The following is a 26,892-nucleotide window of genomic DNA, read 5'->3' on the forward strand; positions in this document are numbered from 1 at the left end:
TACCCACATAACCCTTTAATTAAGATGTGTCCGTGGTCGTGATCTGAATTAAGAGGAAATATATATGGGTTTTACTTGCTAAGTTAGCTCGCTAGCTCGCTGTCCCAAATTAGCGGTGTCATTCATTGAGTTCAGGTGATTATTTACTAGTTTGAAAGTGATTGTATGTCTCTTAATTTAAAATCATTCGTACTGCTCAGCTATATTTTAATGCTACGAGGTGGCACTGTTGAATATGCTGTAACAATGCACCTTTCAACAGCCATGTTTACCTCACACTGCTGCGCCTTTACATTATTTTTAAATTGTATATATGTTAATATTTGTTTAGTTTATTTAAAAAGGATCCCCATTAGTCTTCGCCATGGGAAGACTATTCTTCCTGGGGTCCACACATAGACATACAAAAGATGACAATAATACAACTCAAAAAGGGTGAAAAACATTCACTAGAATTCCTGAAATAATAAATTGAAACAAAAATAAAAGATTAAGTAACCAACCAAAACCATCCACATCTTAAGTAACAATATTTGCTACCATCACCAGATCTGTATCCACTTTTGAGCAAAATTATTTGCAACGATTTTATAATTTATAATATACCCATACCTCTATTTATAGTAGTATAAATATACTACATATCATAATATACTCATAAATTATTATATACTCATACTTCTATACTATATATACACTCATAGCCCACAGAGATTTAGAATATATTTACTATTACATTTATAATACTTACAATTTGCACAATAATCACAATATATACCTATGACCGATCATGACTTCCTTCTGAACCACAGCTGCTTCAGTCTCCTTTTAAAACTTGACACCTTGTTTATTGCAACTGTACATATAATAAGAGCTGTCATTTGTCTATTTACTGTACAGTGAATGAAATAACCAGAGTCAAATTCCCTGTCTTGTTTGACCTGACTTGGCCAAATAAACATGATTGTGATTGTCTTGTCTCTCCCCTCCTTTCAACAGCCCGGGTGAAGGCTTCACTGAGGTGCATTGTATGGCTGGCCACTCAAATTTTGTATCTTGTATATGCGTCATTGCACCGAGTGACACATATCCCCGGGGACTGATTGCTACGGGTGGGAATGATAAAAACATTTGTGTGTTCACGCTGGACCGCCCTCAGCCCTTGTACACCCTCCAGGGTCACAAAGATACAGGTAACGTCAGTTTTTTTCTGTTGGCTGGAGATGTTTCGTTATGAACAGGGGTGCACACAAGCCGGTACTCGAGGACCAGTCTACTGTATGTTTTAGGCAAGGCAAGTTTATTTGTATAGCACAATTCAACACAAGGTAATTCAAAGTGCTTCACATCAACATTAAAAGCAGCAAGGCACAATTAAACAGTAAACAACACATAAAATTATAAGAAAAGAGGTAAAATAATAAAAAGCATAAGTTGTTAAAAAGTAAAGGCAGTAGAGTACAGCAGGTAAGTATTTAATTTAAGAGTACGTTTCAGTAAACAGTAATGTTTTCGGGCCTGATTTAAAGGATCTACAGTTGGAGCAGACCTCAGGTCTACAGGAAGTTTGTTCCACCGGTGAGGAGCAGAATAACTAAACGCTGCCTCACCTTGCTTGGTTCTGGTTCTTGGGAACCACAACAAACCAGATCCAGATGAACCTCAGGGGTCTGGGAGCTTCATAGGAACTAACAGATCCAGCATTTATTTTGGTCCAAGACCATTCAGGTCTTTGTAGACCAGCAGTAAGATTTTAAACTCTATCCTTTGACTCACTGGAAGCCAGTGTAGCGATTTCATGACCGGTGTTAGATGGTTTTAGATGTTTCTCTGTCTTCAACACACTTGATTCTAATCACTGGTCGTCATCAACATGTCATCAAGGTCTACACAACTGTGTTGGTGACTCAGCCTTGTCCATCAGGGTTGTGTTGAGGCAGGGAAACATCTAAAACGTGCAGTAGACTGGCCCTCGAGTACCGGCTTTTGTGCACCCTGGTTATGAACGTCAGTCTTTGAAAAGAGATCTGATTGTAGCTTTCCCACATTGAATTTCCACAGTTTGTGCTCTGTCCTCTGGGAAGTTTGGGACCCTTCTGAGTGGATCCTGGGACACCACGGCCAAAGTATGGCTCAACGAGAAGTGCATGATAAGTTTGGAGGTATGCTGAGGTATCAAGAGTTGGAATCAGTTGTAACTAGTGTGATCAAGGAATATGACAGAGCTTGTCTGCTTGTTGGTTGTGCTTTAGGGCCACACGGCAGCAGTGTGGGCAGTAATTATCTTACCCGAGCAAGGCCTTATGCTTTCTGGATCAGCTGATAAAACCATAAAACTCTGGAAAGCTGGTCGGTGCGAGAAGACATTTACTGGTGAGTATTTATCCATTTTTATAACTACTTCTTGTGAAGAGTTGTGACAGGGATGCTGGAGATTATCCTAGATGACATTGGGGTAGGGTACATCCTTGACAGGGCTACACAGTAGAAAATAGTACAAACAACCGTTTACATGCATACTCAAGTCTAACCAGAAAAATTGCTCCACAGAAGGGAACCTTCTCATGAGGTGGCATTACTAGCTACCACTCTACCATGCTTCTTATGAATTATGGATAAACTGAGCTATATTTCACCCAAATTGTTCACAGTTACTTGAAATCTTAATGAAATATCTGCAGTAGGTTTTAGAAAGAAAGAAAAAAGAGAGCGATCGTAGAGGGTCCCCTCTAACTCTGCGTAGTCCCCTGTTCTGCAGGTTGGGTCCTATTTGAGATTTATGTTTGGGTTTGTGATACTATATTACATTCTTTAAGCCTGAAATATATACATTATTTGAGTCTGTAGTATAGTATGAGCTTACACATGGGTAAAACACAGTGTGAGTAACGGATGCAGCCCCTGTACATCTCAATCTGACTGTCCTTTTAAATAAATAAAATATGGTTCCCTTTTTTAAGAAGGGGGAACGGAGGGATTGTTCCAACTACAGGGGAATCACGCTCCTCTGGTTTGGTGACCTCAGAATCGCATCTTCTTTTTGCGGATGATGTGATCCTGTTGGCTTCATCAGGTCATGATCTTCAGCTCTCAGTGGACCAGTTTGCAGTAGAGTGTGAAGCAGCAGGGATGAGGATCAGCACCTCCAAACCCGAGACCATGGTTCTCAGCTGGAAAAAGGGTGGAATGCTCTCTCTGGTTCTGGGACAATGTGCATACATGTCCTCCAGTGGAGGAGTTTAAGTATCTTGGGTTCTTACACGAGGCAGGGAATAATGGAGCGGGAGAGGCAGGCAGATTGGTGCATCGTCTGCAGCTATGGTCACTCTTCGTCAGTGTGTTGTGGTGAATACAGTTAAGTTAGAGACAAGGCTCTCTATTTACCAGTCGATCTACTTCCCCACTCTCGCCTACAATCACAAATTGTAGGTAGTAGTGACCTAAAGAATAAGATGGCTGATACAGGCGGCTGAATGGAGTTTCCTCTGTTTGCTGGACTCTCCCTGAGACATAGGGTGGGTGATGAACGCGCGTTTAAACGCGCATTGGCAATATAAATGCAACTTGTGTTATTTGTCACCTCATGCCTGAAGGCGAGTCGAGTGGAAGGAAGGTGAGTCGAGAGGCGTTATCCACGAAACATAACATAACTCTGTGTGGGCGTGTAGAATTATGTATTATCCCTACATCAGCAAGATTTATACACCATCAGACAGGGGTAATTTTCTAAATGAGGATGGATGAGTGTTTTGTGGCTGGTTTGTCATCTTTGCGACCACTTGTTCAAATAATGGACCATCATCCTTTGTGGTTCTGGACATACACCGGTTTATGGCGTCCTAAGCTCCGAGGCTTTTGCTCGCAGATCTCCTGGTCTCCCCAGTTACTCATCTTGCAGATAAAGACCCTACCTGTGACCTCCGGCTGCTGGTGTTACTCATAAGTTGTTTCCTTTAAAACAAACCTCCCGTGGCCCGGCACCCCGCGTTTGTTCTGTTTACATTAGCTGGATCGGCGCGATAAACGCGGGGTATTCGCCAATGTAAAAGGGGCTGTTTATTCACTGAGGGTTTCTTTGATCAAGTTAAGTAAACTATTGCTGAATTCAAAAAGAACACACTTTAATGTGAAGGCAAAGCTTCAAAATTGTATCATAATTTCTTAAGGAGTTCAGGAGTGTTTTAAATTTAATTTTACAATAAACAGTATGAATAAGATCCTTTTTTTTTTTCTTCTTCTCCCATTTTAGGTCATGAGGACTGTGTAAGAGGACTAGCTGTGATCAGCAGTACTGAGTTCTTCTCTTGCAGCAACGATGCAAGTATCAGAAGGTGGCTGCTGACAGGCGAATGTGTACAGGTTTATTACAGTCACACCAACTACATCTACAGTATAGCCGTCTTCCCCAACAGCCAAGGTTTGTTTGTTTTTGTTTAATTCATCTTTAGGTGTATATGAAAAACCTTTGTAGAGTTATGTTTGTTTGGGCTTTTATTGAAGCTGTATTAATTTCTTTTTGTGTTCTTAAGATGCTAAATGGTTCATTCTGACCTCAGACTGTTTCTTTATTGCTTAGATTTTGTTAGTACGGGAGAGGACAGGACTGTGCGGATATGGAGGAAGGGCGAGTGCTGCCAGACCATCCGTTTGCCTTCCCAGTCAGTCTGGTGCTGCTGTATTCTGCCTAATGGTGACATAGCTGTTGGTGCCAGGTAATGGCAACGCTCTGGTATCCAGTCAGTCAATAAAGATCTGGTTGCACCGTAAATATTTAAATACACTAATCTGATACTGTGTGCTTTAAATTCTGACATCACTTTTGCATTCAGCCAGTGGTTAGATGAATCAACACATCCAACCGCTCTGATCTTAACTCCAATGCTGCTTCTCCGTCTACAGCGACGGGATTATTCGAGTTTTCACGGAAGCTCCGGACCGAGTGGCAAATGCACAAGAGCTGCAGGCCTTTGAGGAGGAGCTCTCCAAAGCCACCATCGATCCAAAGACTGGGGACCTGGGAGACATTAAAGTGGAGGACTTGCCCGGAAGGGAACACCTTGATGAGCCTGGTAATTAAAAAATAGACTCTTTCTGTATGACAATAATCAGTGCCTCTTTTATGTTTGTGTGTCAAGATAATTTTTCTTACTTTTTTCCTCCCATCCAGGCAATCGTGATGGACAGACGCGGTTAATCAAAGATGGAGAAAAGGTGGAGGCGTATCAGTGGAGCGTTAGCGATGACCGCTGGATGAAGATTGGTGATGTCGTTGGAGGCTCAAACCAACAGAGCTCCAAGAGTGTGATGTATGAAGGAAAGGTAAGGCTACGAGTTTGGTCCCAACAAAAGGAACTCTGCGCGTGAGCAGTCATTGATGAGTTACTGTTTTTCTACTTAGGAGTACGACTATGTCTTCACCATCGACGTGAACGAGGGCGGGCCATCCATGAAACTGCCTTACAACGTGGCAGAGGACCCCTGGCTCACAGCACACAACTTCCTGCAGAAGAACGACCTCAGTCCCATGTTCCTTGACCAGGTTGCCAATTTTATCATTGAGAACACCAAAGGACACGTGGTGGGTCCAGCCCAGCTGGCCACTGGAGACCCATTCACTGGTGAGGCCACGTGATGGATGCCTGGGATTGTTTCACTCTCTACATTGGTTACATTTTCATTGCACTGTTTTACCAAATCTATACTTTGTTCATTGTTATGTTTTCTATTGAAAGGAGGAGCTCGATATATCCCTGGTTCCTCTGATGATCAGTCAAACTTTGGCGCAGATCCTTTCACAGGTAAACATTCACTGACATTCATCTTTTTATTTATTTTAGTTTGTAAAAGTAATCTGAATACAGTTTCATGCATCCCCCCTTGTTTGCAGGCACTGGTCGCTACATCCCTGGGTCAGGCCCAAACCCAACTCCTCCTGTAGGTGTGGCAGATCCGTTCACAGGTGTGTTACTGACCAGTGGAAACCCTGATACAACTGCCAGTTTGTTTTGTTTTTGTCTTTTCTTTTTCTTTTTTTTTTAAGACATATTAACTATCACTCATGGAAAAACCGTCTTTCAAACAAAGACCAAAGTGTAATTCACAAAATGACTCAATTTAAACCATTAATCATTAATTTTTTCATAATTTTCAATCATGTTTAGGTGTAGAGAAATTTGCAAAGTTAAAAGGTGAATAAGTGTAACAAACTGTTTGATCATAGATCCGTGCTGTATACACTTCTCCAATATGAAAATAGCTCCAACACCTTTGTTGTCAGCCCTTTAAAACAGACTGTTCTGCACTCGTTTGACCTTCTTGGATGCTCTGCAGGTGGAGGTGCCTACTCCTCACAAGCCTTGAAACAGACATCAGCAAATATCTTCTTCCCGAAGACTGATGGAGTGACATTCGAGCAAGCCAATACCTCCCAGATCATCGGTAAGCGTCGACAGTATTGATATAAATATATACATGTTGCAAAGAACCTTGCATTTAAGTGATAGGATACAAATGATCTTGCATGTATAAGGGAAAATAATGTATACTCTTTCCACTTCTATGGCCTTTATAAATCAGAAAATTAACATTGTTCCCTCCCCAGGTCTTAGAATTGGCTAAATACAACCTCAGATGAAGACAAACACATCAGATATTACTGCATGTCTTTATTTCACAAAAAAATACACCAAACGCCAAAGAAACATGTGGAAAAGAACTAAATACACTGATTCAATAGCTTGTAAAACCACTTTTAGCAGCAGTAACTTTAACAATTCTTGGTATTCAGTTCAATTCAAAATACGTTATTAATCCCCGAAGTGAAATTAAGACCCACTAGTCCTGCTATGACATCATCGTCTTTCATTATTGTGGAAGAATTTTGGCCCATGTGTTTTAACAACATAGCATTGGGCTGAGGTTCTGCCACAGCATCTCAACCAGGCCATCACAACAACTCCCTTCTATTCTTTTCCAGCCATTCACTGGCAGATTTGCTTCTGAGTTGTCACATCATATTTGATCGAATAACACCAGCCTATTCCAAAGAAGCATTGCCTTTCAATGTCTTGCAATGCCATTTGTTTGTTCACTGTGTTAAACAACCGAGTTGTACTTTATATGTGATGGTGAAACTGTAGAGGATTTAAGAGTAAATGCTTTTTATTTCATCATCATAAAGATTTTGTTCCAACATTTTTTCCAGCTGGTTGATTAAACTTTATTACTCAGGCCAATGATTTTGTTCCTTCTCCACTAGCCAAGTTGAAAGAGCTTAATGGAGGTGCCCCACAGGAGCACAAACTCTCTGAAGAAACTGTGGAAAACCTTGAGGGGCTTTTGTTGTATGTGTGTGGGGAAAATACTTCTGACGTTCCTCTGACCATCCAGCAAATCGGCCTCCTCTGGAAGGCTTCCCATTGGCCTGAAGGTACAATGACAAAATCGGTTTAATTTAATTATGTTGTTGATGTTTTTCTTTCTTTTTCCCCCCTCTCTCTCTTTTCGGGGTATTTCATTTACTTTTCATTAATATAATTAGTATGTTCTGCCATGGCAACACAGTTTAAAGTTGAGAGGGTCATTACTGTTCACTAAAATAGTTTCCTTTTTGTGCATTGTAGATATTGTGTTCCCTGTCCTGGATGTTATGAGGCTGGCGGTGCGCCACCCACAGGTTAATGAGACCCTCTGTGGAGAGGCAGAGGGAGTCCAGCTGTGCAACCACCTGCTGAGCCTAATGAGGCCCGAGGGGCGTCCTGCCAACCAGATGCTGGCTCTGCGGACTCTGTGTAACTGCTTTACTGGCAGCCACGGCAGAGCTCTGCTCATGGCGCAGCGTGAAATGGTGCTAGCACGTGCTGCCGACCTGGCTACGCTCTGCAATAAGAACATCCACATTGCCTTGGCCACGTTGATTCTCAACTACGCTGGCTGCCTGCACCGCCAGGCTGATCTCGAGGGCAAGGCTCAGTGCCTATCGGTGGCCAGTAGAGCTCTGGAGACAGTACAAGACAAGGAGGCTATATTTAGGCTGCTGGTGGCCTTGGGAACCACTGTGTCCTCTGACCAGACAGCCCAGGACTTGGCACGCTCTCTGGGTGTCAACTCTCAGATTTCCAAATACTCATCGGTGTCTGACCCGTCAAAGGTTGGCGAGTGTTGCAAGCTGGTTTTAAAAGAAATGCACTGATGTAAATGATTAGTGGTGGAAAAACTGCTTCTTTCTATTACTCTGTTCTGCTTGATTAGTTGTGATGGAGGATAAACTATTGAAATTGTATGATGTTCAATTAAAAAAATTACAAATAAAACCGTCTCCTTTTTTTCTGTACCTTTCCAAAGTTCCTTGGTGAATCCAGCGTTGTCATAACGTATGATAAATATGTATGAATTGCTTCACCTTATCGGTTTTTATTACTCCAGTTATTAAATATTAACTTTGATTACGGGACAAGTGAAATACTGAGGGTGAAGTCCTGAAATTTAAGATGTTGCTTGCTTCCGCCCATTAATGTCTGCCGTGTTTAACATCATGTAAAACTCTCCCAAAGTCTACATAAGGTTTGTTTACATGATCCTCTTACAAAATTCATCAAGTTTGTAACTTAAATGTCATGAGGGGAAGAAATGCTGCCAGTCATAGTTGAAATTAAAGCAGCTTAATTATGTCTGGTTTGCGTTTTGAGATTTCAAAACTGATATGAAAATTTTGTTAAAGGAGAAACAACTAATTTTTCAAAAGCTTTGTCCTGAAGCATTAATGAAATGTCTTTGAAATTCTTTGATCAAAATACTGCAATAACAGCAGCTCCATTTTCAGCTATGCATTGATTACCGGTACTATTGACCTGCCTCTTACACCACCTCTTTTGAGAAAATATACTTTGATGTGCATTAAATTTCAGTTCTTGATATGTATAATTATTCATTGCTTTGTGAGAAAAACCTTTTTTTAATTTTTTTTTAATTTAATGGAAACTTGCAATAACTTACAAATACATGTACAATGACAAGACACTAACCAAAGGACTACCAGACAAAAACTAGACCAAAAACCTGGCAACGAATACAAAAGCCTAATATAAGAAAAACAAACTAACAAGACCAAAAATAAAAAGGCTTTAAATATACGAAAAATACATATAATATATACACATTAACATATCTTAGAACATTTTTTTTTCATATCTCCAATGTAAAAAAAAATAATCTTGATTAGTTATGGGTAATGGAGTTTTAATCCCTTTTTATTTATTTTTTTACAGTGAGACAGACATTAATTTTAAGAGTTTTTCAAGTACCTTTCGATTAAAGAAAAACTAAGACAAAACATACAACTTATAAAATACATACATTGTGTTTCTACTGGTGCTTTCATTTAATTTAACCTTATAGGCGTTTCACAAAAGCTTTGCATGCTAATATTTTCTAAATTATATTAAAAAATATTAGCATCTAGTATTTTTATATACCTACAACATGTCAACAAAAAATATCAAATAAAAGCAAAGTTCGTTTCGGGACGATGAATTAACCGGAAGCAGTTTGCGACAACATCCGGGTGATTGTTGGAAAATTGGCGGGTGCGTTAGTGGCGTTCTCCTCGACATGAATCTATGAACATAATTATACGTTTCTGGATCCTCATACCACGCAACACGTTTATTTTCGGACTTTGCTATTTATTTTTAACTAAATGTCGGTTTTCAGTCGCTCAGTAAGTGCAGGGGACTGATTGGTGAAGTTTGAAGCTTGTTTATTCCCCGGTAATGGCGACCCCGGCGTCGCTGCAGCGGAGGAACGGACAGCAGCTGTGGTTCTCCCTGCTCGGGCTGGGCTTCCAGCCGGACCTGGCTGCCTCATTCATAGCAGGGAAAGCCAGCATTAAACACCTCAACCTGGGGCCGTGAGTTCGTTTATTATTATTAGAGCAAACAATTATAAACTTATATGTAGGGTTGCCAACTCCCTGAAAAATAAATAAGGGACTAGGGACACCTAAAGCCTGATTTATGGTTCCGCGTTAAATCGACGCAGAGCCCACGCCCTAGGGTACGCGTCCCCTACGCCGGGTAACTTACGCCGTAGGCCTGCGTTGGTGTAACGCGGAACCATAAATCAGCCTTAAACGACCCTTGCTGGTGTGGTAAATTGACTCTTTGACTCGAACCTGAATTGAATTAGATGCATATTTTTGAATGCCATGAACACATGGAAAACAAATTATAAATTATATTATAAATTATAAAGTCGTTGCAAACTATTTTGCTCAAAAGTGGATACAGATCTGGTGATAGTAGTAAATATTGTTACTTAAGATGTGGATGGTTTGGTTACTTAATCTTTTATTTTTGTTTCAATGTATTATTTCAGGAATTCTAGTGAATGTTTTTCATCCTTTTTGAGTTGTATTATTGTTCTTTTGTATGTCTATGTGTGGACCCCAGGAAGAATAGTCTTCCCATGGTGAAGACTAATGGGGATCCTTTTTAAATAAATAAACAAATTATCCAGCAATTCACTTTTATACAAAATAACAAAATTAACTGAATAAAATAAGTATCTTTCTTAAACAGAAACCTGTCCCGCTTAACTTAAAATTGTATAAATTAATATAAAACAATAGAAAGAAAGCAGAACATCCATCCTGTAATAGTGCACATTTTTAGTGCAATAACAAAAGTGCAAACAGAAAGTCTTTGGAAAACTTGTAAATATATTTGTGTCTCAAAGGCCATGACTGTAGCTACAGTTGTTGTAAAACAGAAAAAAATAACGTATGAACTCAACAGCTCAATGCCATTTTCCGTTGGCATTTTATAACTATTTTTTGACTCTCACAGTAATACGGGACAAAGTGTGTCACTTTTCAGCTCAATACAGGACGCGTACTTTAGTTTATAAATACGGGACAGTTGGCAACCCTACTTATAAGCCAGTGTTTCTCAACCCTCCTGCATGTTTTAGATGTTTCCCTACACACCTGATTCTAATTAATGGTCCTCATTAGTTTGTCATCAAGGTCTGCACAACTCTGTTGATGACACAGGTACTTGCATCACGGTGTGTTGAAGCAGGGAAACATCTAAAAGATGCAGGACAGAGGCCCACAAGGACCAGGATTGAGAAACCCTATTATAAGCTATCTTATGTCATATATGTTTTTCTTTGTTTACCTTTTTCCTCAATTCCAGGAGCATGTTCGACAAACCCAACAAAGACGCCTTCTACTTAGTAACTCATTTCCTGTTGGAGAAACTCAACCCTACGCGATTTAATGAAGCATACAGGTAAACAAAAACAGATATTGGGACTCTTTATCATATTGAGTATTAATTATTTTCATGAAAATGTTAATTTTTGTGTTGTCTTAGGCACTGCTGGCCTGTTTTGGACCACAAAGTTGATGCTGAGTTCCGCAAGGTTACCTGCGCTTGGCTGCGAGAGATAATGGTGAGACTGAGGGTTGTTTTGAAAATAATTTGATATTATTTACTCATCCTAAATTTGAATGTCTTTAGGAAATGTGACCCATAATATCCTTTTGCTTTTCATTTCTACTTTGAGTTTCCCCCCCATCCTCCCGTATTCCTTTTATTAAACATAACAAATATATATACATATATATACATAACAAAAAATTAGATTAGATATTCCTTTATTCATCCCTCAGTGGGGAAATTCACATTGAGCAGCAGCAGTGCACTCAACATACACATACAGAAAAATAGGATAGAGTAAAAATATATAATTAAAAAATATGCACAGTATATACAGCAGAAGAAAATAGTGCAGTATGAGATAAAATACAGTGCAAAAACAGATGTATGTATGAAAAAAGTGTAAAATGTGCATTTCACATCAAGATAATTTTCCCCAGTTAACTTTTTGAATATTATATGGATGCTTTTGCTTTTCATTTCTACTTCGACTTTCCCCCCATCCCCCCTTATTCCTTTTAATAAATATAATAGTAACAAAAAATTAGATTAGATATTCCTTTTATTTATCCCTCAGTGGGTAAATTCACATTGAGCAGCAGCAGTACACACAAAACACACACATACAGAACAATAGGTTAACAAATGAATAATGAAGAAATATTAACAGTATATACAGCAGGAGAAAATAGTGCAGTATGAGATAAAATACAGTGCAAAAACATTTAGGACATGTATGGGGAAAGAAATGTGTGTAAAATGTGCATTTCACATCAAGATCATTTTCCCCATTTAACTTTTTGAATATTATATGGCTGTAATGATAGACCACTAGTGTCATTTACAGTGGTGTGAAGTTTGATGTCATGAATGCATTATCTTAACTGCTATATGGGTGGAATATAATGCTTATTTAATATGAATCTTGCCTGCGTTTTGCCAGCGTCACTGCACTTAACTTTTCCTCCAGTTAAGTAGGGATGAAAGTTAAAAACAGGAAGCATTGATTTCAAGATTGTTTAATTCAAAATAGAAAGAGGACCCACAGTTTAATATAATACCTAAGAAATATTATTGTTTGGCCAATATGATAATTACTATCTTTGATTTTAATTCTTCTTTGATTCAAATGAAACTGGGATATTGTCCAAGACTGCTGTACTTAGCTCCTTTTGTTGCATACTTATCTCAACACATTTGTGTTCAGCCTTAGTGTTTACTGTCCATGGTTAAAATGAATAAAAAGGCATTCTGATTATTAAATACAAGCTTTGTTTAGTGAACAACGTATTGAAATAGAAATGGGAATTGTGTTTTTAACTGTTTTTGTAGGATGAAATTGCAAATGCGGGATCCAAAGTGGTTGCATCGTTGTTTCTGTCTCCTGGAGGACCCAAGTTTATCAACTTGATGCTTCAGCTAGCCAGTCATGTCATGCTGCAGGAAATGAAGACATTCACCACAGGTGGGTCTAGATCTAGAAACTTCTTCATTGTTTTTACCAGCGATCTGAATTTTCCACTGAACTGTGTTTTAAAATAATTGAAACTGCCCCCCCAGATGACAGTTGGGTTCCAGAGGCCGCAGCAGGACCGGCCTCCACCCTGGACATGGCAGTCAAAAGATTCAATTTGATGCGAAAAAGATTTTTGAAAACTGCTGTTGATCAAGATCGTTTTCTCCATGAATACCAGAGACGAGCCCAGTAAGTTGTACATTGGTCGTCTTTGCAGCTGAACTGTTTGTTTTTATACATGCAAAAATGCGAGGCGGGTTGTGGTCCTCTTTCTCTGATACGCTTATGCCATAAACCTGGCATCTGCAAATTCCGGTTTGATATCCATATGACCAAAAATAGATCAAGAAAAACTTCTCATTATGTCCTTTTATTCAAATACACAATACAGCATATTAACTGTTTTGTCTGTTCTGGGATGGATTTAAACCTGCTGATTTATAATCAGGCATCAGATTCTTCCGCGGATCCGCGGAATTCCGCAGATTTTGGTCTCAGCAAAAAATCTCTGCGGTTTCCCCGGAACGGGGGAAAAAATAAAGTAGGGTTGCGGCGTAGGTTCTGCGTCGATTTAACGCAGTACCATAAATCAGCCTTCACAGACAGGCGGCCAGGACGCGGCAGCAGCAGAAATGAAGAGGAGCCGGCAGCTCAGTTTAAAATACATTTTTGCAGCAAAAAAGCAGCAGCACTGCTGTGTTGCAGGTAGGCTGTGCAGAGATGAGTATGGGCTTGCCACCCGCCCCTTGAAATACAGAATTGTTTGGTAATTGGGAATTAAAAGTTGCGTTCCGTATTGAACCAATACGGAACCCCTTTGCGCTCTGTTACCTAGTTAAAACTCAGTTATGGTTCCGCGTTAAATCGACGCAGAGCCTACGCCGTAGGGTACGCGGCGACCCGCAATGTACGGCGTAGGTTCTGCGTTGGTCTGACGCGGAACCATAAATCAGCCTTTACCTCTCACTGCTGCTAACTGCACCGACACACGCGACTTTAAACAAAAAAAAAAGTCAAGTCAAGATGTCTCCAGAGGCTCCAGACACCCCACCTCATCCTAAAAGAGGAAACAGAGGTCTCTCTGAGGTATGTCAGACAGCAGGCTGCAGGAACCTCCACAAACGTAATATAACATCCCAGAGGAGCCAGGCATCTGTTGCACAGTTCCTCATACCTGAAACATCCCCTGAGCTTGATATGGTGTGATATGGGACATATATTATGCTCTTATTTATTGGTCATAATATACAGGTGAAGGTCAGAAAATTAGAATACATTGCTAAACTTAATTAGTTTCAGTAAATTCAACTAAAGGTGAAACAAATATATTATTTCCCACTACATGCAAAGTGAGATATTTCAAGCCTTTATTTGTTATAATTTGAATGATTATGGCCCACAGCTTATGAAAACCCCAAATAAAAAATCTCAAAAAATGTGAATATTTTATGAAATCAATAAAGAATTAAATAATCAAAATGATAACAAATAGTTCAGTGGAGCTCCTCATCACTGAACTTTGAGCAGATCTGTTCGGAGTTCCACACCACAGTTCTGAAAGACAAAGAGCGGCTTGTCTTTTGCTGTTTTGTCATTTTATTTAGGTGTGAAAGGTGGATTCTGGCCATTGTAGAAGTTTAAGATATAATTATCTTGATTTCAAGATTTATTCATGCATGAAGAATTACCCATGATGATGAATGCGTGTTATTATGTTATCAAAATGCATCATTCTTTGCAAAAATTCTGATTTTTTTGTGTGTATTCTTGCATTGATAAAAGATGTGATTATGGAGCTTTGAGACTACCAGAATGCACCATTTTGAGTGTATTTGTCAAAATTTTACGGGGGAGCATTCCCCCGGATCCCCCTAGAGGGTTCGTGCATGTTGCGCCCTCGCACGTCCGCGTCGAGAATTTTCCTCTTTTTTTTAGGACAAGCCATTCTGATGCCTGTATAATTGATTATAAAAGTTTGTTGTCAGTTAACAGTTCCATTTGTCAGTATTTCCCTGCTTCATGTGTTTTACATGCACTAATTGATTAACAAGGTCATGTGGTTGCTGCTGAAGGTGTTTGCAATCACTGGTTTGTCCAAGCAGCAGGATCAGGATGGGTGGAAGACATTTAGTTAATGCTGAGCTGGATTGGGGCATGTTAAGAAGTCTGCAATTTAACACAAACAGGATCAAATCTGTTTTTTTATTTTTAGTGATATAGTTGTTTTTCCAGTTATGAAATGGCACAGTGTCTGTTCTGATTCTGTCTTTTAAGCCCAGCCCTGTCTTATTTAAATTTCCCTCCCCCTCAGGTTTCTGGTCAAGTCTATGAGAGACACCAAAGAAGATGGTGCCAAGTATGATGAGCTTCTCAAGTACGTATAGTTGGTTTCCTCAGTTTTGGGCCAAACTTCTGGGATGCGTTGACAAATCTATATTGAGTCAATGCTGTTGTCTGCTTTCAGGCGTCACTGCACTGATCCGGAGCAGGATGGAGCTTCTCAAGCAGAGAACGTCACAAAGGTATGTTTTGTGTAATGAATTTAAAACTAAAAGTTCATGAAAGTGCCCACAAATTATCCTTTCCTGATCAACTAATACTACTGCCAGTTGGCCAAACTTTATAGTGGCTTTTCGTTTTTTTGTTATTTTGTCTTTAGGTGCGCAGTTTGTGGTCAGCTATCGAAGCAATGCTCTCAACCATCAAAGAGGACCAGAATGCAGTGGAAAGTGTTTTGAAAGGGGAGGTAGACCAACACGTCCTGGATGGGACAGATAAAGTCCTCAGAGTTCCTCGCTGTCTGCTGGAGAGGATTGAGAAGCTCCCCCATGAGGTGAGGATCAAGCTGCTCGTACTCTAACCCTGCATTCACACCAAAACCTTCACGAGCGTCATACGCAGCCGGCAGCCATTCATTTTCAATGATCGCTTGCTACAAAGGGCGTCTGGTGCGTCGGCAGCAGCGAGTGGCGCGATGCCGGCGACCAGAGACCACAGGTGGTTTTGAAGCTTTTGGTGTGAATGTACAGTAAGACATATCTCCATTATCACATTTATATCTTGACTTGTAGTATAGGTTGATCATTGTTTTTATTATCAAGATGTTGTGCATCCTCCTCCCCAGGGATTCCTGTAAATGTTTGTGTACAGAAATCAAAGATGCCACTACACTGCTGGTGTAAATTTAAGTCTGTGTAGCCACAGCTGGAAGCTTGAAAAGCAAAAGCTAAATGGCAACGCAAGTTCAAAAAGTGACCATTTGAAGTAATTGTTTTATTTTTCTATGCTCAGTTGTCTTCAGGAAACGTGTACGAAGCTGGAAAACTGAACCTCCTCAGTGTGGTGGAGCTGATGAACCACGCGCTGCAGCTCCTTAATGAGGAACGGCGTCGGACCTCTCCTGCCTCCAAATCCCAGATCAGCACTCAACACCTGCAGGAGAAGCAACTTCAAATGTCTCGCGTGCTGCAGGATCTCCAACTTATTAGGTAATATCGCTTGCTTTACTAAAGGGTTTCTTTTTTTCCTCTGGTGCATTTATTAAAACGGGATGATTGCATTCCTTCTCACTGCCAGTAGTAGTGTTTTTAATCTCTTGACAATGTACACAAAGCTGAACCACATAACCTAGGAACAATGTCTTGACAACGGGACAGCTGCTACCACACTGTATTTTGTGGGCTGGGGCGACTGTTTCTGATCTAGTGACTCTAGACGCCAGCAAATGTATTTTTGACTGGACAGTTCAAGTCGATGCTCATGAACGAATTGAAGTGTCCGTCTCAGAGATGGCTAACATTGACTAGTGTTTATGCAAGTGTGGACTCGGTCATCCAGGTCATGGTAACTCCTTTTTCAAACGAGAATAAAGTGCAGCTGCCTTTTGAGGTTAATGAGTCTTGACTCTGACTCTTGATGTTAATTTCAGAATATTGATGTCAGGTGTGACAATCAGTAAACCTGTTTCAGCTGAGTAAGAGACTCATTCCAACAGTTCCAGGCCTGAATAGATCACCAATAAAAAAAACTTAATGTTGCACTGTGGCAGATGTTTGTGGGTCCGTGACGTGTGTGTCTGTGTGTTGATAGGATGCATTTCTGGTCAGAAGTGATGTACACTTTTTGCAGGTGCTCCTACAGAATTGGTGTTTTCTGTTTTCCCCAATCTTTATATTTAAGTCACAAAAGTCTTATCCTTCTTGTGTCTCCTCCCAGACAGAAGATTTCAAAGGAAGAAATTCCAGAAGTTAGGAATGCTATTGGGAAGCTGGAAGCTGACTGGGACAAGAGATGGATGGATACTCTGAAGGAGACACCCCTCGTCTCTTTTCTCAATGAAGACCCTGTGAGTGGTCCCGGGGAACTTAGTTTTTCTATATTTCTTAATCGCTTTGAGATTAATTTAAATTCTAAATACTTTAATTGCCAAAGGGAAATTAATTAAATTAGTCAGTCTTTGTGGGCTGACCCCTTGACTTGATTGCTTTGTATCTTATTTTTTCCTTAGACTCTTGGTTTCCTCTCACCAATGGCTCCACTGTCCTTTGAGCCGGCCGCTGAAGCTACTTACAGAAGTAGTGTTTTCTTCCAGTACCCTGCGAAACTTCCTGGTGAGCAGAGTTGGACTTTTTCATGAATTTTTGTTTGGTTACTTTCTGCTTCTACATGACATTTGTTGTTTTCAGAGGGGAAGCATGCAGAGAGTGAATCACACAAAAGTGTCAACCCTAGCACTTTGAACTCCAAGAGGTAAATAATCCTTGTCTCTTATGCGTTCTACTGTTTTCCTGTGTTTTCGGTGGCGCAGTGGGTTAAGCAAGCGGCTCATATACTGAGGCTACAGTGGTCGCAGGTTCGAATCCCGGCCTGCGCACCTGGGTGGGGGAAAAAAACCTAACATAGTAACATAACAGTTGGTGTGATTCTTGATGGGAGGCAGATACCTGGACAGTCCCAAGCAGTGCTCTGTCCACCACTAGCCCTCCCTAGAGCATTCCTGCTCTCTGATGACCGCGGCGAAATGAGAGAAATCGCCACGGACAGATACGGAGCAGACAATCCTTCCTTCCTTTATTTAACAAAGTTGGATGAAACTTGTAATATACTGTAAATTTGAGTAGACATGCTAACTTTTCAAAGTAATACACCTTCAAGTTATCAGTTTAGTTTTGTCAGCGCTTGGTCTCAAAGTTACTAATGCACTCTTTGATTAGCAGTTACAGTGAAACTGTACCAAAGTGTATTCACGCTACATTTAATGTAGTTGAGAACTGGACAGCAACTGCACTTGAATTGCCTTTTTTTTATACAATATATTGTTTGGTGTGTTTTTCCAAATAGTTCTTGTAAAGTCACAGCTAAAACGTCCGACAGTCCCGTTGTCACCACTGAAGCACCGCGAGCGAACACGTCTTTGGACTGGCTCTTTGATACACCTCCGTCTCCTCCTCGAACGGCTCCAACTGTTCCGCAGTCACAGGTAATCGTTGTTTTCAAGATAACCTCTCTTTTGGTTTGGTCCATGTTTTATTCTGGATTTGGCACACCAGTTCCTCTTAATTTATTGTTTTAGGCCAGTACGAAGAAGGTAACGCATCGGACGGCGGCTCCCCTACGGACACAGGCTCAGATTTTAGACCTGGAATGTAATAACCTCGCTGATCAGGTATGTTGATCATTATGGAAAAGTTTTAATGGGAGACGAGGAATAATAAAGCCTGTTATTGAAAATGTGCATTTTCTTAGTTTGCAGATGCTATCACAGTAGCCAGTCCTTCGGAGGACAGAGTTAAAGGCCTGGACTTGGAGGGTCTTCTAAGCACACTTTCAAGAGATCCCTTCTCCACCAGGAAGCAGATTCCTCGTACGCCAGAGAGCCTGAGTAAGTTATAAATCATTTATCCTCAACATGTGCGTCTTGAAATCCAAATTCTGATTATGCATTTACATAAAGAAGCAAACGTGTTTTTAAAACTTTTTTTTTTCTTTGTTTTAAGTCATGGATGTGAAAAGCTCCTGGCGGAAGGCGCTTGAAGAGGACAAAGCCAAAAAAACTGGTCTGTCCACAGAGATGAATGACAGCGTAGCTGGGCGGCTCACTCCCCTGGGTCAACCCTGCGACGCATTTGAAAGCTTCAACACTCCCACCCAGACTGACACCCCCCCTGCTGTCAGCAAGCCGGACAGCTCCTCCGTCTGGCAGCAGGAGGTCTTGCTCAAGTCCACTCTTGGATGGGACACGTTCAACACCGAGTCCCTCGGCAGCCCGAGTGGCACCGGCAGCAGCGCCGTCCAGTTCACCCTGGACCAAGAAACTCTTCCTGAAATGCCAAGTTACGACAGTCTGGACCTCGACGATGAAGCTGTGGATATGAATAGCGAGGAGGATGAGGAGCCACTCATCCCCTCCCTGAAGACTGAGTTCACCACACGTCATGTGGGTCTGATTCAACAAGCCAGGGACGAAGGCTCCCTGCTGGAAAACACAACGACTGTTGATTCTCTTCTGTCAGACTTGAGTGTCTCTGGTTTGGACAGAGACTGGCCGATGGAACCGGCAGCATCCGTGGGAAACTCTGACAAAGTCTTTTCACTGGATCTAGATTCACTTGATGTGCCTTCATCCCCCAAAAAACAGGAGTACAGCCTCCCCAAACTCATCACTTTCTCCCCCATAGATGACATGAAGTGTTAGCTGCACTAAATGAACCCACTCTTCTGTCTTTACCGTCTTAAAAATAATGCAAATTAAGGTTTGTGCCAATACCTGTAAATAGCTGTAAAATAAACTGTTGTGCACTAACTTAGTTTTGTTTGACTTTAATATTGAAGCATGACCGACTTTAATGAAATTAAAAGTAAAGATCTTAATGTTGAGATTTTCTAACTTTGTTTTATATCTGTGTATATGGAGGCGGGGAAGGAAAATATAAATAAACTTTTGCAAAGTGAAACACTGGGATTAAGTTATTTAAATCCAGAGCACACATGGAGAAGTTTGATACTTTCGGAAATGTAGGTTTGGGTTATACTATGAGGTCTAGTAATGTTTAGGAGCTTTGTGCAGAGATTTTTAATTATTATAGTAGATTTACTTATTAACAAAGTCTCACATGGTGAGATGGAGCTACAAGCTATTTCCAGTTTTGTGTGCAGTTTCTCCCACTTTAGGATGGGGGCATCAAACTACAACAAAACTATTGGAAAGAGTCAAGGCAGCGACGAAAGCAGGAAGTAAATATTTGTACACTATAATTGACATTTAACTATAAATTGTGCAATGTTTGTCACCCAATAAAGCACTGAAACTGCAAAGAAGTCATGTTCATCAGTGTGCATCTCTTTACACCCAGTAGTTTTTTCCTGAACAGGTTTGAAATATTGATTGCGACTGGTGTGAAGATACTTCATTCAAATTATTTTGGTCATAAAGCAGCACACTTAAAATCCATGCAGACCATATAAAGCCTGGATTGTACTCTGTTGAGCAGAGATTCAACTGAATTGCCATGAACTGAAGAATTAGTCATGCAATTACCTCATCTTGAACTTGGAGGAGAAAACAACTAGATTTTTGGAGGATTTAAGAATAAGACTAAACACTTTTTCCATTCCTGAGGTGTACACCTGGAGACCAGACTAAACTGGAGAAACACAGGCTGTTTGTAAGAAGGGAGGCAGCTGCACTTATTCAGGAAGCTTAAGTCTTGCAGTGTTTGTAGCAGGATGTTGCATATCTCTTTTTGAGGGAGTACAGTTTTATCTGCAGTCATCTGTTAGGTCAGCACCATCAGAACAGTGTCTCAAAGAAACTGAAAGGAAGCTGTCTTGTGGGGAGTTGCTCACCATGATCAACATTACATTTCCTGTACATGATACAGCAGTATTTTTGTTTGTTTTTTTTTAACCATTTTTGATTATTCAGCTGCACATTTTATTTTTGAAAAGCTAACAATTTCAGCCTACATGTGGTCAGAGAATGAAGGGGTGTTTTTTGTTGTCGGATGTCTTAACTATTGCGCAGAAATAGTTTTTGCGCAGAAACTTTATATTATGTTTACTTATTGTTGATTTTTTTTCTATTATTTGTTGCTTTTTGACCCTTGTGTGAGGGAATGGCAGGTCACCCAGGCTTTTGGAGAGGTCTGACAAAATACAGACACTTCTGTAACACTGTGGTTTCTTTGTTTAATCCAGCTCAAATGTGATGTTAGGTGAAAGCCAAGCAAGTGTCCACCCTCTCCACTTCAGCCCCCTGATGGTGAGAAGGTGCACAGGGAAGTCTGTTATAAGTTCCCTCATATTGTCTATGATGATGAGGATGACTTCATCTTCCTCTCTATAGATAATTGAGATGTTCACGCATGCAGCCCGACTCTTCCCCACCCTCAATAAGGCCCAGGGTGATTTAATGTATATGTTTTTAGGTTTTATCCCTCTTTGCTGCAAAACAAAACCTTTCCTTTGTGGACACAAATAAAACTAAAAACACTGCATTTCCATAGAAATTGCAGGTGTGAATGTCAGCAACATCTGAAGAAATAACTGAACCCTGCTGAAACAAGGCTGAAGTCAAGTGTGTGACTATAGCTAATGTACATGGTACACCTGCTTAACCAAGTGAGAAACCTATTATTTTAAAAGAATGGATAAAGATCCAGCATGACTTGGCATTTACACAAGTAAGGTACATGGGCAACACTTGAGCAAAAAGGGCTGAACTAGATTTCAAAAACCTACAGGAAGAGCAAAGATCTGCATAAAAGGGTTTTGGAGTTCCTCCCTTTTGTCTCGACGAGCAATTCTATTCAGGTGGAAGGATACCTTCCCTCCTACTCACGCACAATGCCTGGAAGACGTCATGTCCTGCTTAAAACTGGAGAAAATTAGATACTCGCTTCAGCAATCAAACCAGTTCCAGAAAGTGTGGGGACCTAGAAGCATTCCAGACCCTGTGAACTTTACTACATATCTCTTTTATTCCTAGTGCAGGCTCTTAATGTTACAATGATCTCATATTGTGGTTAGTACTCTGGCAGTGACAGGGGAGGGATTAGTTTGGTCTGTAGGTTGTTATTGTTATTTTTTTCATACTGTTTGATATTTTTTTTTACATTTTGTACACCCTGTACACTGGTGTATGCTATGATTAACATGCTCATGCTTATTCAAAACCTTTGTAACTCAGCATTACACCTTTGTTACACTGAGAAAACTTCAATAAAATTAAGCTTAATATAAATTGTATTTAATTGCATAAGGATTTACAGAACTAAAAGAGAGCATAAACATGTATTGAAATCCCCATTTATTTCTGATGGGTAAAATATGTATAATCAGAATCAGAATGAGAATCAGGTTTATTGGCCAAGTTTGAACATGCCAGACAGGGAATTTGACCCTGGTTGTTTCGCTCACTGTTCAGGAAATGGACAAATGGCTCGTATTAACATATATACACTAAAAAAAAGCGAAAGTTAAAAAAGCTAAATATTCCAAAAAAACTATATGGATTTTCAGAAACAAAAGTCATAGCCTACTATCTATGTAAAAAGATGATTTGTGATACAAAAATTTGCATACGGGAAGACTACAGAAGAAAACAGGATTAAAATAGGTGTTAAAACTGCCATAAATTAACAAAGTTTAAGTAAAGGCTTAAATATAAATATTTTACTGAAAATGATCCATTATCTGTTAAATAGCTTTATTCTAGAAAATGCATTTTGTTCAATTGGATTAATGAGAAACCTCCATCAGTAACCCAATGGTATAGAGAAATCTACAATTCTTCCGATGGAAAGACTCAGTGCCAAATTAAAAAATAGAGAAGATAACTTCATGAAAATTTAGTGGTCTCTTCATAGACCATTTGCCCAGGGATCTATCTGCCTTGATTTATAAAGGAAGCGATTCTTTGGATTTTAGACCCCCAGCTGACTGTACTCTTGCAGTTTACCTTCTGATGTGCTTGGTGTGTGCTGTGTGTACTACACAATATAACTTTTTTATATTTACATAGTAACTGTGTTGTATCTATAGATGTGTCGATTGCCCTTTTCTTTTTCCCTTTTTTTTTGTTTTTGTTTGTATTTTATTCTGTTTTTGATTTATACCTTTTATGTTATTACTGAAAATCAATAAAATATTATTATGAACAAAATAGCTTTATTCTGAAAAACATTCACGTCCGTAGCCATTACAGGTTTTATTTTGAAAGGACCTCCCGGAAGCAGCCAGCCTCACGCCTGCCAACCTGACGGCAGCCAGTCCTGGCCGCACCTCTCCTCTGGGCGGACCCACACTCGGAGAAAAAAGAAAAAAAAAGGAGTCGTTTAGGAAGAAAGCTCGCCACCAAAACTACCAGCGCAGACACAAACATGGCGCCTATCTCCTGCGACAACTTCAGATGAAAGTGTGTTGAAGAAAAGAAAGTGAGCTGCAAAGTTTGAGTCCGTCTCCCTCCGCTTGCGGCTGCTTCGCGATCCGCGCAAAAACGGAGTAAATATCAGCGCAGTGGAGCTGCAAGCTGCTTACATGTCAACACTGGTTCTCACCGCGGTGTAAACAGCTGGTAAGTACTCACACCGTCTTAAAAAGAGAGATATCCAACACTAAAAAGAGTGGTTTAACTTTATACGGGTGAAAACCTGCGCTTGTTTGTTAGTTATTGGGTTGGAAGTGGAGATTTCCTGGTGGTGCGTTTGTGCGGCTGCTGCTGCTGCAGCCACGTCTCGCTGCTCGCAGTCATCACATTTCCTCAATGAAGCTTGACCTAGTTACGGCTCGGATGCAACAGTTGGGAGCGAGACCCTGGACCCCCCCTGGACCCCCCTGGACCCCCCCAACCCTGAAACCAGATAATCAGAGCAGGCTCTGTCTAACCTCGCAGGTGTCTGCACTCACAAGCTGCACTTCCTGCTTCAGTTCAAACATGTACTCGCTGTTTAATGCAGCCAAAGTTGCACTCATGATTGGAAACTGTGAATCCCACTTCCTTTTTAGCAGCTTGCTTTATTTAAAAACATTTTTTTTTGTTTATATTAACTCAAATGCTGCAATTTCTTGTGATGCACTTGCCACAGACAGTTGCAGGCACTGGCAGGCCTCACACTTACACAAGTATGTATGGACTGACAGTTTACATAGTTATGAGATGCCAGTTTCCTTTTGTGTATTGAGGACGAATGCCTTTGAATGCAGTGCCAAAGGTGCTCACATATCTTTGCCTCAGCACTTGACAGATTGCCAACTAGGAGTAGTCGAAGCCCCCAGGGCAAGAGATTCCTGCTTGTCTCATCTTTCCATGGCAGGTTTTGGTGATTCATGGCACTTATGTGGTGTTCACGTTATGGTGTTCACGTTATGGTGTTCACGTTATGACAGCTGAGGCACAAGTTTCAGCAGGGAAGAGCAGGTCATGGCACTTCCTCTTCCAGTGCACAGAAAGCAGCATTCAGATATGACATCTGGTGCTTTGCCACCTGAAATATTGGCCATTATTATTATTATTATTATTATTATTATTATTATTATTATTGTTGGTATTATTCCTCTTTCTCCTCGGCGTGGATTAAAAGAAGCCGGAAAGCAGGAGGTGGACTGGTAAAGGTTTCCTCCTACTTATTGCTCAGGGCTCCAGGTATAAAGTGGGTCATGGCCGAGCTGTGGCTTTGTGTACATTGAACTTGCACTTTGTCACCGCTGCCGGTTACACAAAGACTCTGTCAGGTGACTGAGGAACTGAAGCAGGCCGGCTAAGGGAACGGCGAGGAAAACTCACGAGTTAACTTGGCATAAGTCAAAAAGGATTTAGATGAGCGTGAGAAAACCCGCTGTTAGTTCTGCGAGAGAATAAAAGTAGTATTTCTGAAATGTAGTGAAATATTGAGATTAAATAATTCTGCTCTCTCCTCTCATCATTTGAGTTGGTTATATCTGTTCTTCATGAACTGTCAAATCTTAAGCATATCTTTTATTATGGCAGACCTGACCTATAAAAATCAGTCAGTATTTCTATTTCAGCGATTATTTAGATTAAAAATATGTGTAACTACTGAATGATTTTTAAAGGTCGTTTAAACAGGTATTTAATGGAATAGAAATAATGACATTAGACACTTCTGTGAGGAAAATCTATTTCTTTTCCACTATTTTTTAAATAATTATTCTGTATCCCCTTTATCAGCCAAGAGATGACTGCTTATTTAACGCCTGACAGAGTCTTTGTGTAATTGCAAGATCTGTGTTTGCAGAGCCATTATGGACCATGAACAGTTCAGTGCATTTTGTGAAACAGTCTGTTCGTGCATCTTAAGACACATTAACTCCAGACAGTCCAGTTCAGCCAAAGATCACCACCCTGGATCTTGTGATCCTGCCGAAACCACTTCCAAGCAACTTGTTTTCTCCGTTAAGCCCCTGTGTCGATGTGCCAGTTGTGTTGTTTTAGTGCGATAAGCTCAGAGTTTAGTTGCCGGTAAAGCTAGTTACTGAGGCCATGGAGTTTACAGTTGGTTCCTTTTCCCCGCAGCTGAAAGAAAGCTCTCTGTTTTGCTCTAGGAGGGAGACAGTCTTGTGACAATCCTGCTGAGATCTGCATCACTGCTCTGAGCTGCTGCTCATTGTCTTCACAAGTTGTTTGTCAACTTAAAAAAATAATGTTCACATTTTCCAGCAAACTCTGAAGTAGTTTTTGGTTGTGATTCCACTTTCCCTTAAAAATGCACCTGTTGCTTCAAGCGCTCGCTCGGACTATTTATCTCCAGACCCGCCATGATCCTGCAGTTTCACGTGGAAAATCTCCAGCTTCGGTTGTCAGGGATTGTGCCTCCCCTCCCTCATTTATTTTTCGGCATTGCTGTGTAAGCTTTGATGCTATCTTTGCAAACAGTAAATAAGGGTTACCATTGGATTGACAAATATTTGCACGGAGCGTGTTAAAAAGGTAGTGGAAAGCTTTAGAGTGGATTTAATTGATCTCCGTCATCGTGCTGAAACACTATTGTCCACCTATTTGAAAAATAGCTTTTACAAAATGTTCAACTAGAGTTGCATTATTTTAGCTTTATGGCAGAAAAATAAGCTTTCTGAACCGTTTGAACCCATAATATCCAACTGAAGCAACCTTTAGCGAAAAGAACTGACTTTACTTTTTCCTCTTTACCGTCAGTGTAATTTTTAATTTACTTTTAAACAAAGCAGAGAAGCTCGATGACAGTCAGGGTCAGCCCTTAAATGGATACAGCGTTCACATGAGTGTATTAAAAACAGCTGGCGGTGGTAAATGAACGTGACACAAGCAGAACTCGGTGCAGGTTTTTCTTTGTCTCGGCCCTGCCGAGTAAAGCAGATGTCGTTAACACATGAATATGATAATGCCAGCGTTTCGCACAAAGCTTATCTGGAAACAGAAAGCAGATGGATTTGTGAAAGCTCCGCCTCCCTGTGCACTCTGAATTGCAAGTATTTAATTTGTTTAGCAGCTTTATCAAAAGCCACCTGAAGATTTCAGTTGTTTATTTTTGACTTTTACCAACCCAGCTGAGCTGTTTGTCTCATTTCACTGAGATCAATCAGGAAATGTTCACACATTCAAGCCTGGGCCGTGTGAATCCAGTCAGATAGCAGCTCCGCCGGCTTTTGCTACTTCTCTCTAACATCTTCCCTCAGAGAGCATCAAGCTTTTCCTTGTGCCCGTTGGTGCATCAAAGGGAGGTTTTCCGTCACATCTCTGGTACCTTGTAGTCAGTCTGGCTTCCATCACTGACTGCACACTGTGATGACATTTGTTCAGGAGGCCACTTTGTTCTTCAGACCCTCCAAAGCCCAGACGGACAGAGTGCCACTTAAAGTAGACACAGCGTGGCTCAGGATGAAAGGGTTGTGTGTCAGAGGCTTTTACGGCTGGGGTGAAATTACCTTCTACTTTACTTT

The 26,892-nt window shown here is 40.5% G+C and overlaps 3 protein-coding genes and 1 non-coding gene across 6 annotated transcripts in view; all 4 read left to right on the forward strand.

The window, feature by feature from the left end:
- plaa (phospholipase A2-activating protein) overlaps window positions 1-8,312 on the forward strand; it is an 8,641-nt gene extending 329 nt beyond the window's left edge. Inside the window, exons 2-14 of the mRNA XM_061710372.1 lie at window positions 1,000-1,193; window positions 2,062-2,162; window positions 2,253-2,373; window positions 4,250-4,417; window positions 4,577-4,712; window positions 4,900-5,069; window positions 5,168-5,319; window positions 5,399-5,618; window positions 5,733-5,798; window positions 5,888-5,959; window positions 6,331-6,438; window positions 7,259-7,429; window positions 7,623-8,312. Of these exons, the coding sequence (XP_061566356.1) occupies window positions 1,000-1,193; window positions 2,062-2,162; window positions 2,253-2,373; window positions 4,250-4,417; window positions 4,577-4,712; window positions 4,900-5,069; window positions 5,168-5,319; window positions 5,399-5,618; window positions 5,733-5,798; window positions 5,888-5,959; window positions 6,331-6,438; window positions 7,259-7,429; window positions 7,623-8,191 (2,248 nt within the window). The 3' untranslated portion in view covers window positions 8,192-8,312. The remainder of the gene's footprint in view (window positions 1-999; window positions 1,194-2,061; window positions 2,163-2,252; window positions 2,374-4,249; window positions 4,418-4,576; window positions 4,713-4,899; window positions 5,070-5,167; window positions 5,320-5,398; window positions 5,619-5,732; window positions 5,799-5,887; window positions 5,960-6,330; window positions 6,439-7,258; window positions 7,430-7,622) is intronic.
- Window positions 8,313-9,575: 1,263 nt separating this feature from the next.
- haus6 (HAUS augmin-like complex, subunit 6) lies at window positions 9,576-20,274 on the forward strand. The gene is made up of 16 exons (XM_061709602.1): window positions 9,576-9,907; window positions 11,196-11,291; window positions 11,376-11,454; window positions 12,774-12,906; window positions 13,002-13,146; window positions 15,269-15,331; window positions 15,422-15,479; window positions 15,617-15,790; window positions 16,249-16,445; window positions 17,173-17,302; window positions 17,465-17,567; window positions 17,643-17,706; window positions 18,298-18,436; window positions 18,530-18,622; window positions 18,703-18,838; window positions 18,954-20,274. The coding sequence occupies exons 1-16, from the start codon at window positions 9,771-9,773 to the stop codon at window positions 19,649-19,651; spliced, it is 2,445 nt and encodes an 814-aa protein (XP_061565586.1). The 5' UTR covers window positions 9,576-9,770; the 3' UTR covers window positions 19,652-20,274.
- LOC133420990 (small Cajal body-specific RNA 8) lies at window positions 17,887-18,017 on the forward strand. The gene has a single exon (XR_009770681.1). It is a non-coding gene; the product is annotated as a small Cajal body-specific RNA 8 (non-coding RNA).
- A 2,976-nt stretch (window positions 20,275-23,250) lies between the features above and the next one.
- dennd4c (DENN/MADD domain containing 4C) overlaps window positions 23,251-26,892 on the forward strand; it is a 41,471-nt gene continuing 37,829 nt past the window's right edge. For all 3 annotated transcript variants that reach the window (XM_061710573.1, XM_061710574.1, XM_061710575.1), the window contains exon 1: window positions 23,251-23,530. The gene's annotated coding sequence lies outside the window, so the exon portion shown is untranslated. The remainder of the gene's footprint in view (window positions 23,531-26,892) is intronic.

Source organism: Cololabis saira, chromosome 20 (assembly GCF_033807715.1).
Source record: "Cololabis saira isolate AMF1-May2022 chromosome 20, fColSai1.1, whole genome shotgun sequence".
In the NCBI taxonomy this organism is placed as follows: Eukaryota; Metazoa; Chordata; class Actinopteri; order Beloniformes; family Belonidae; genus Cololabis; species Cololabis saira.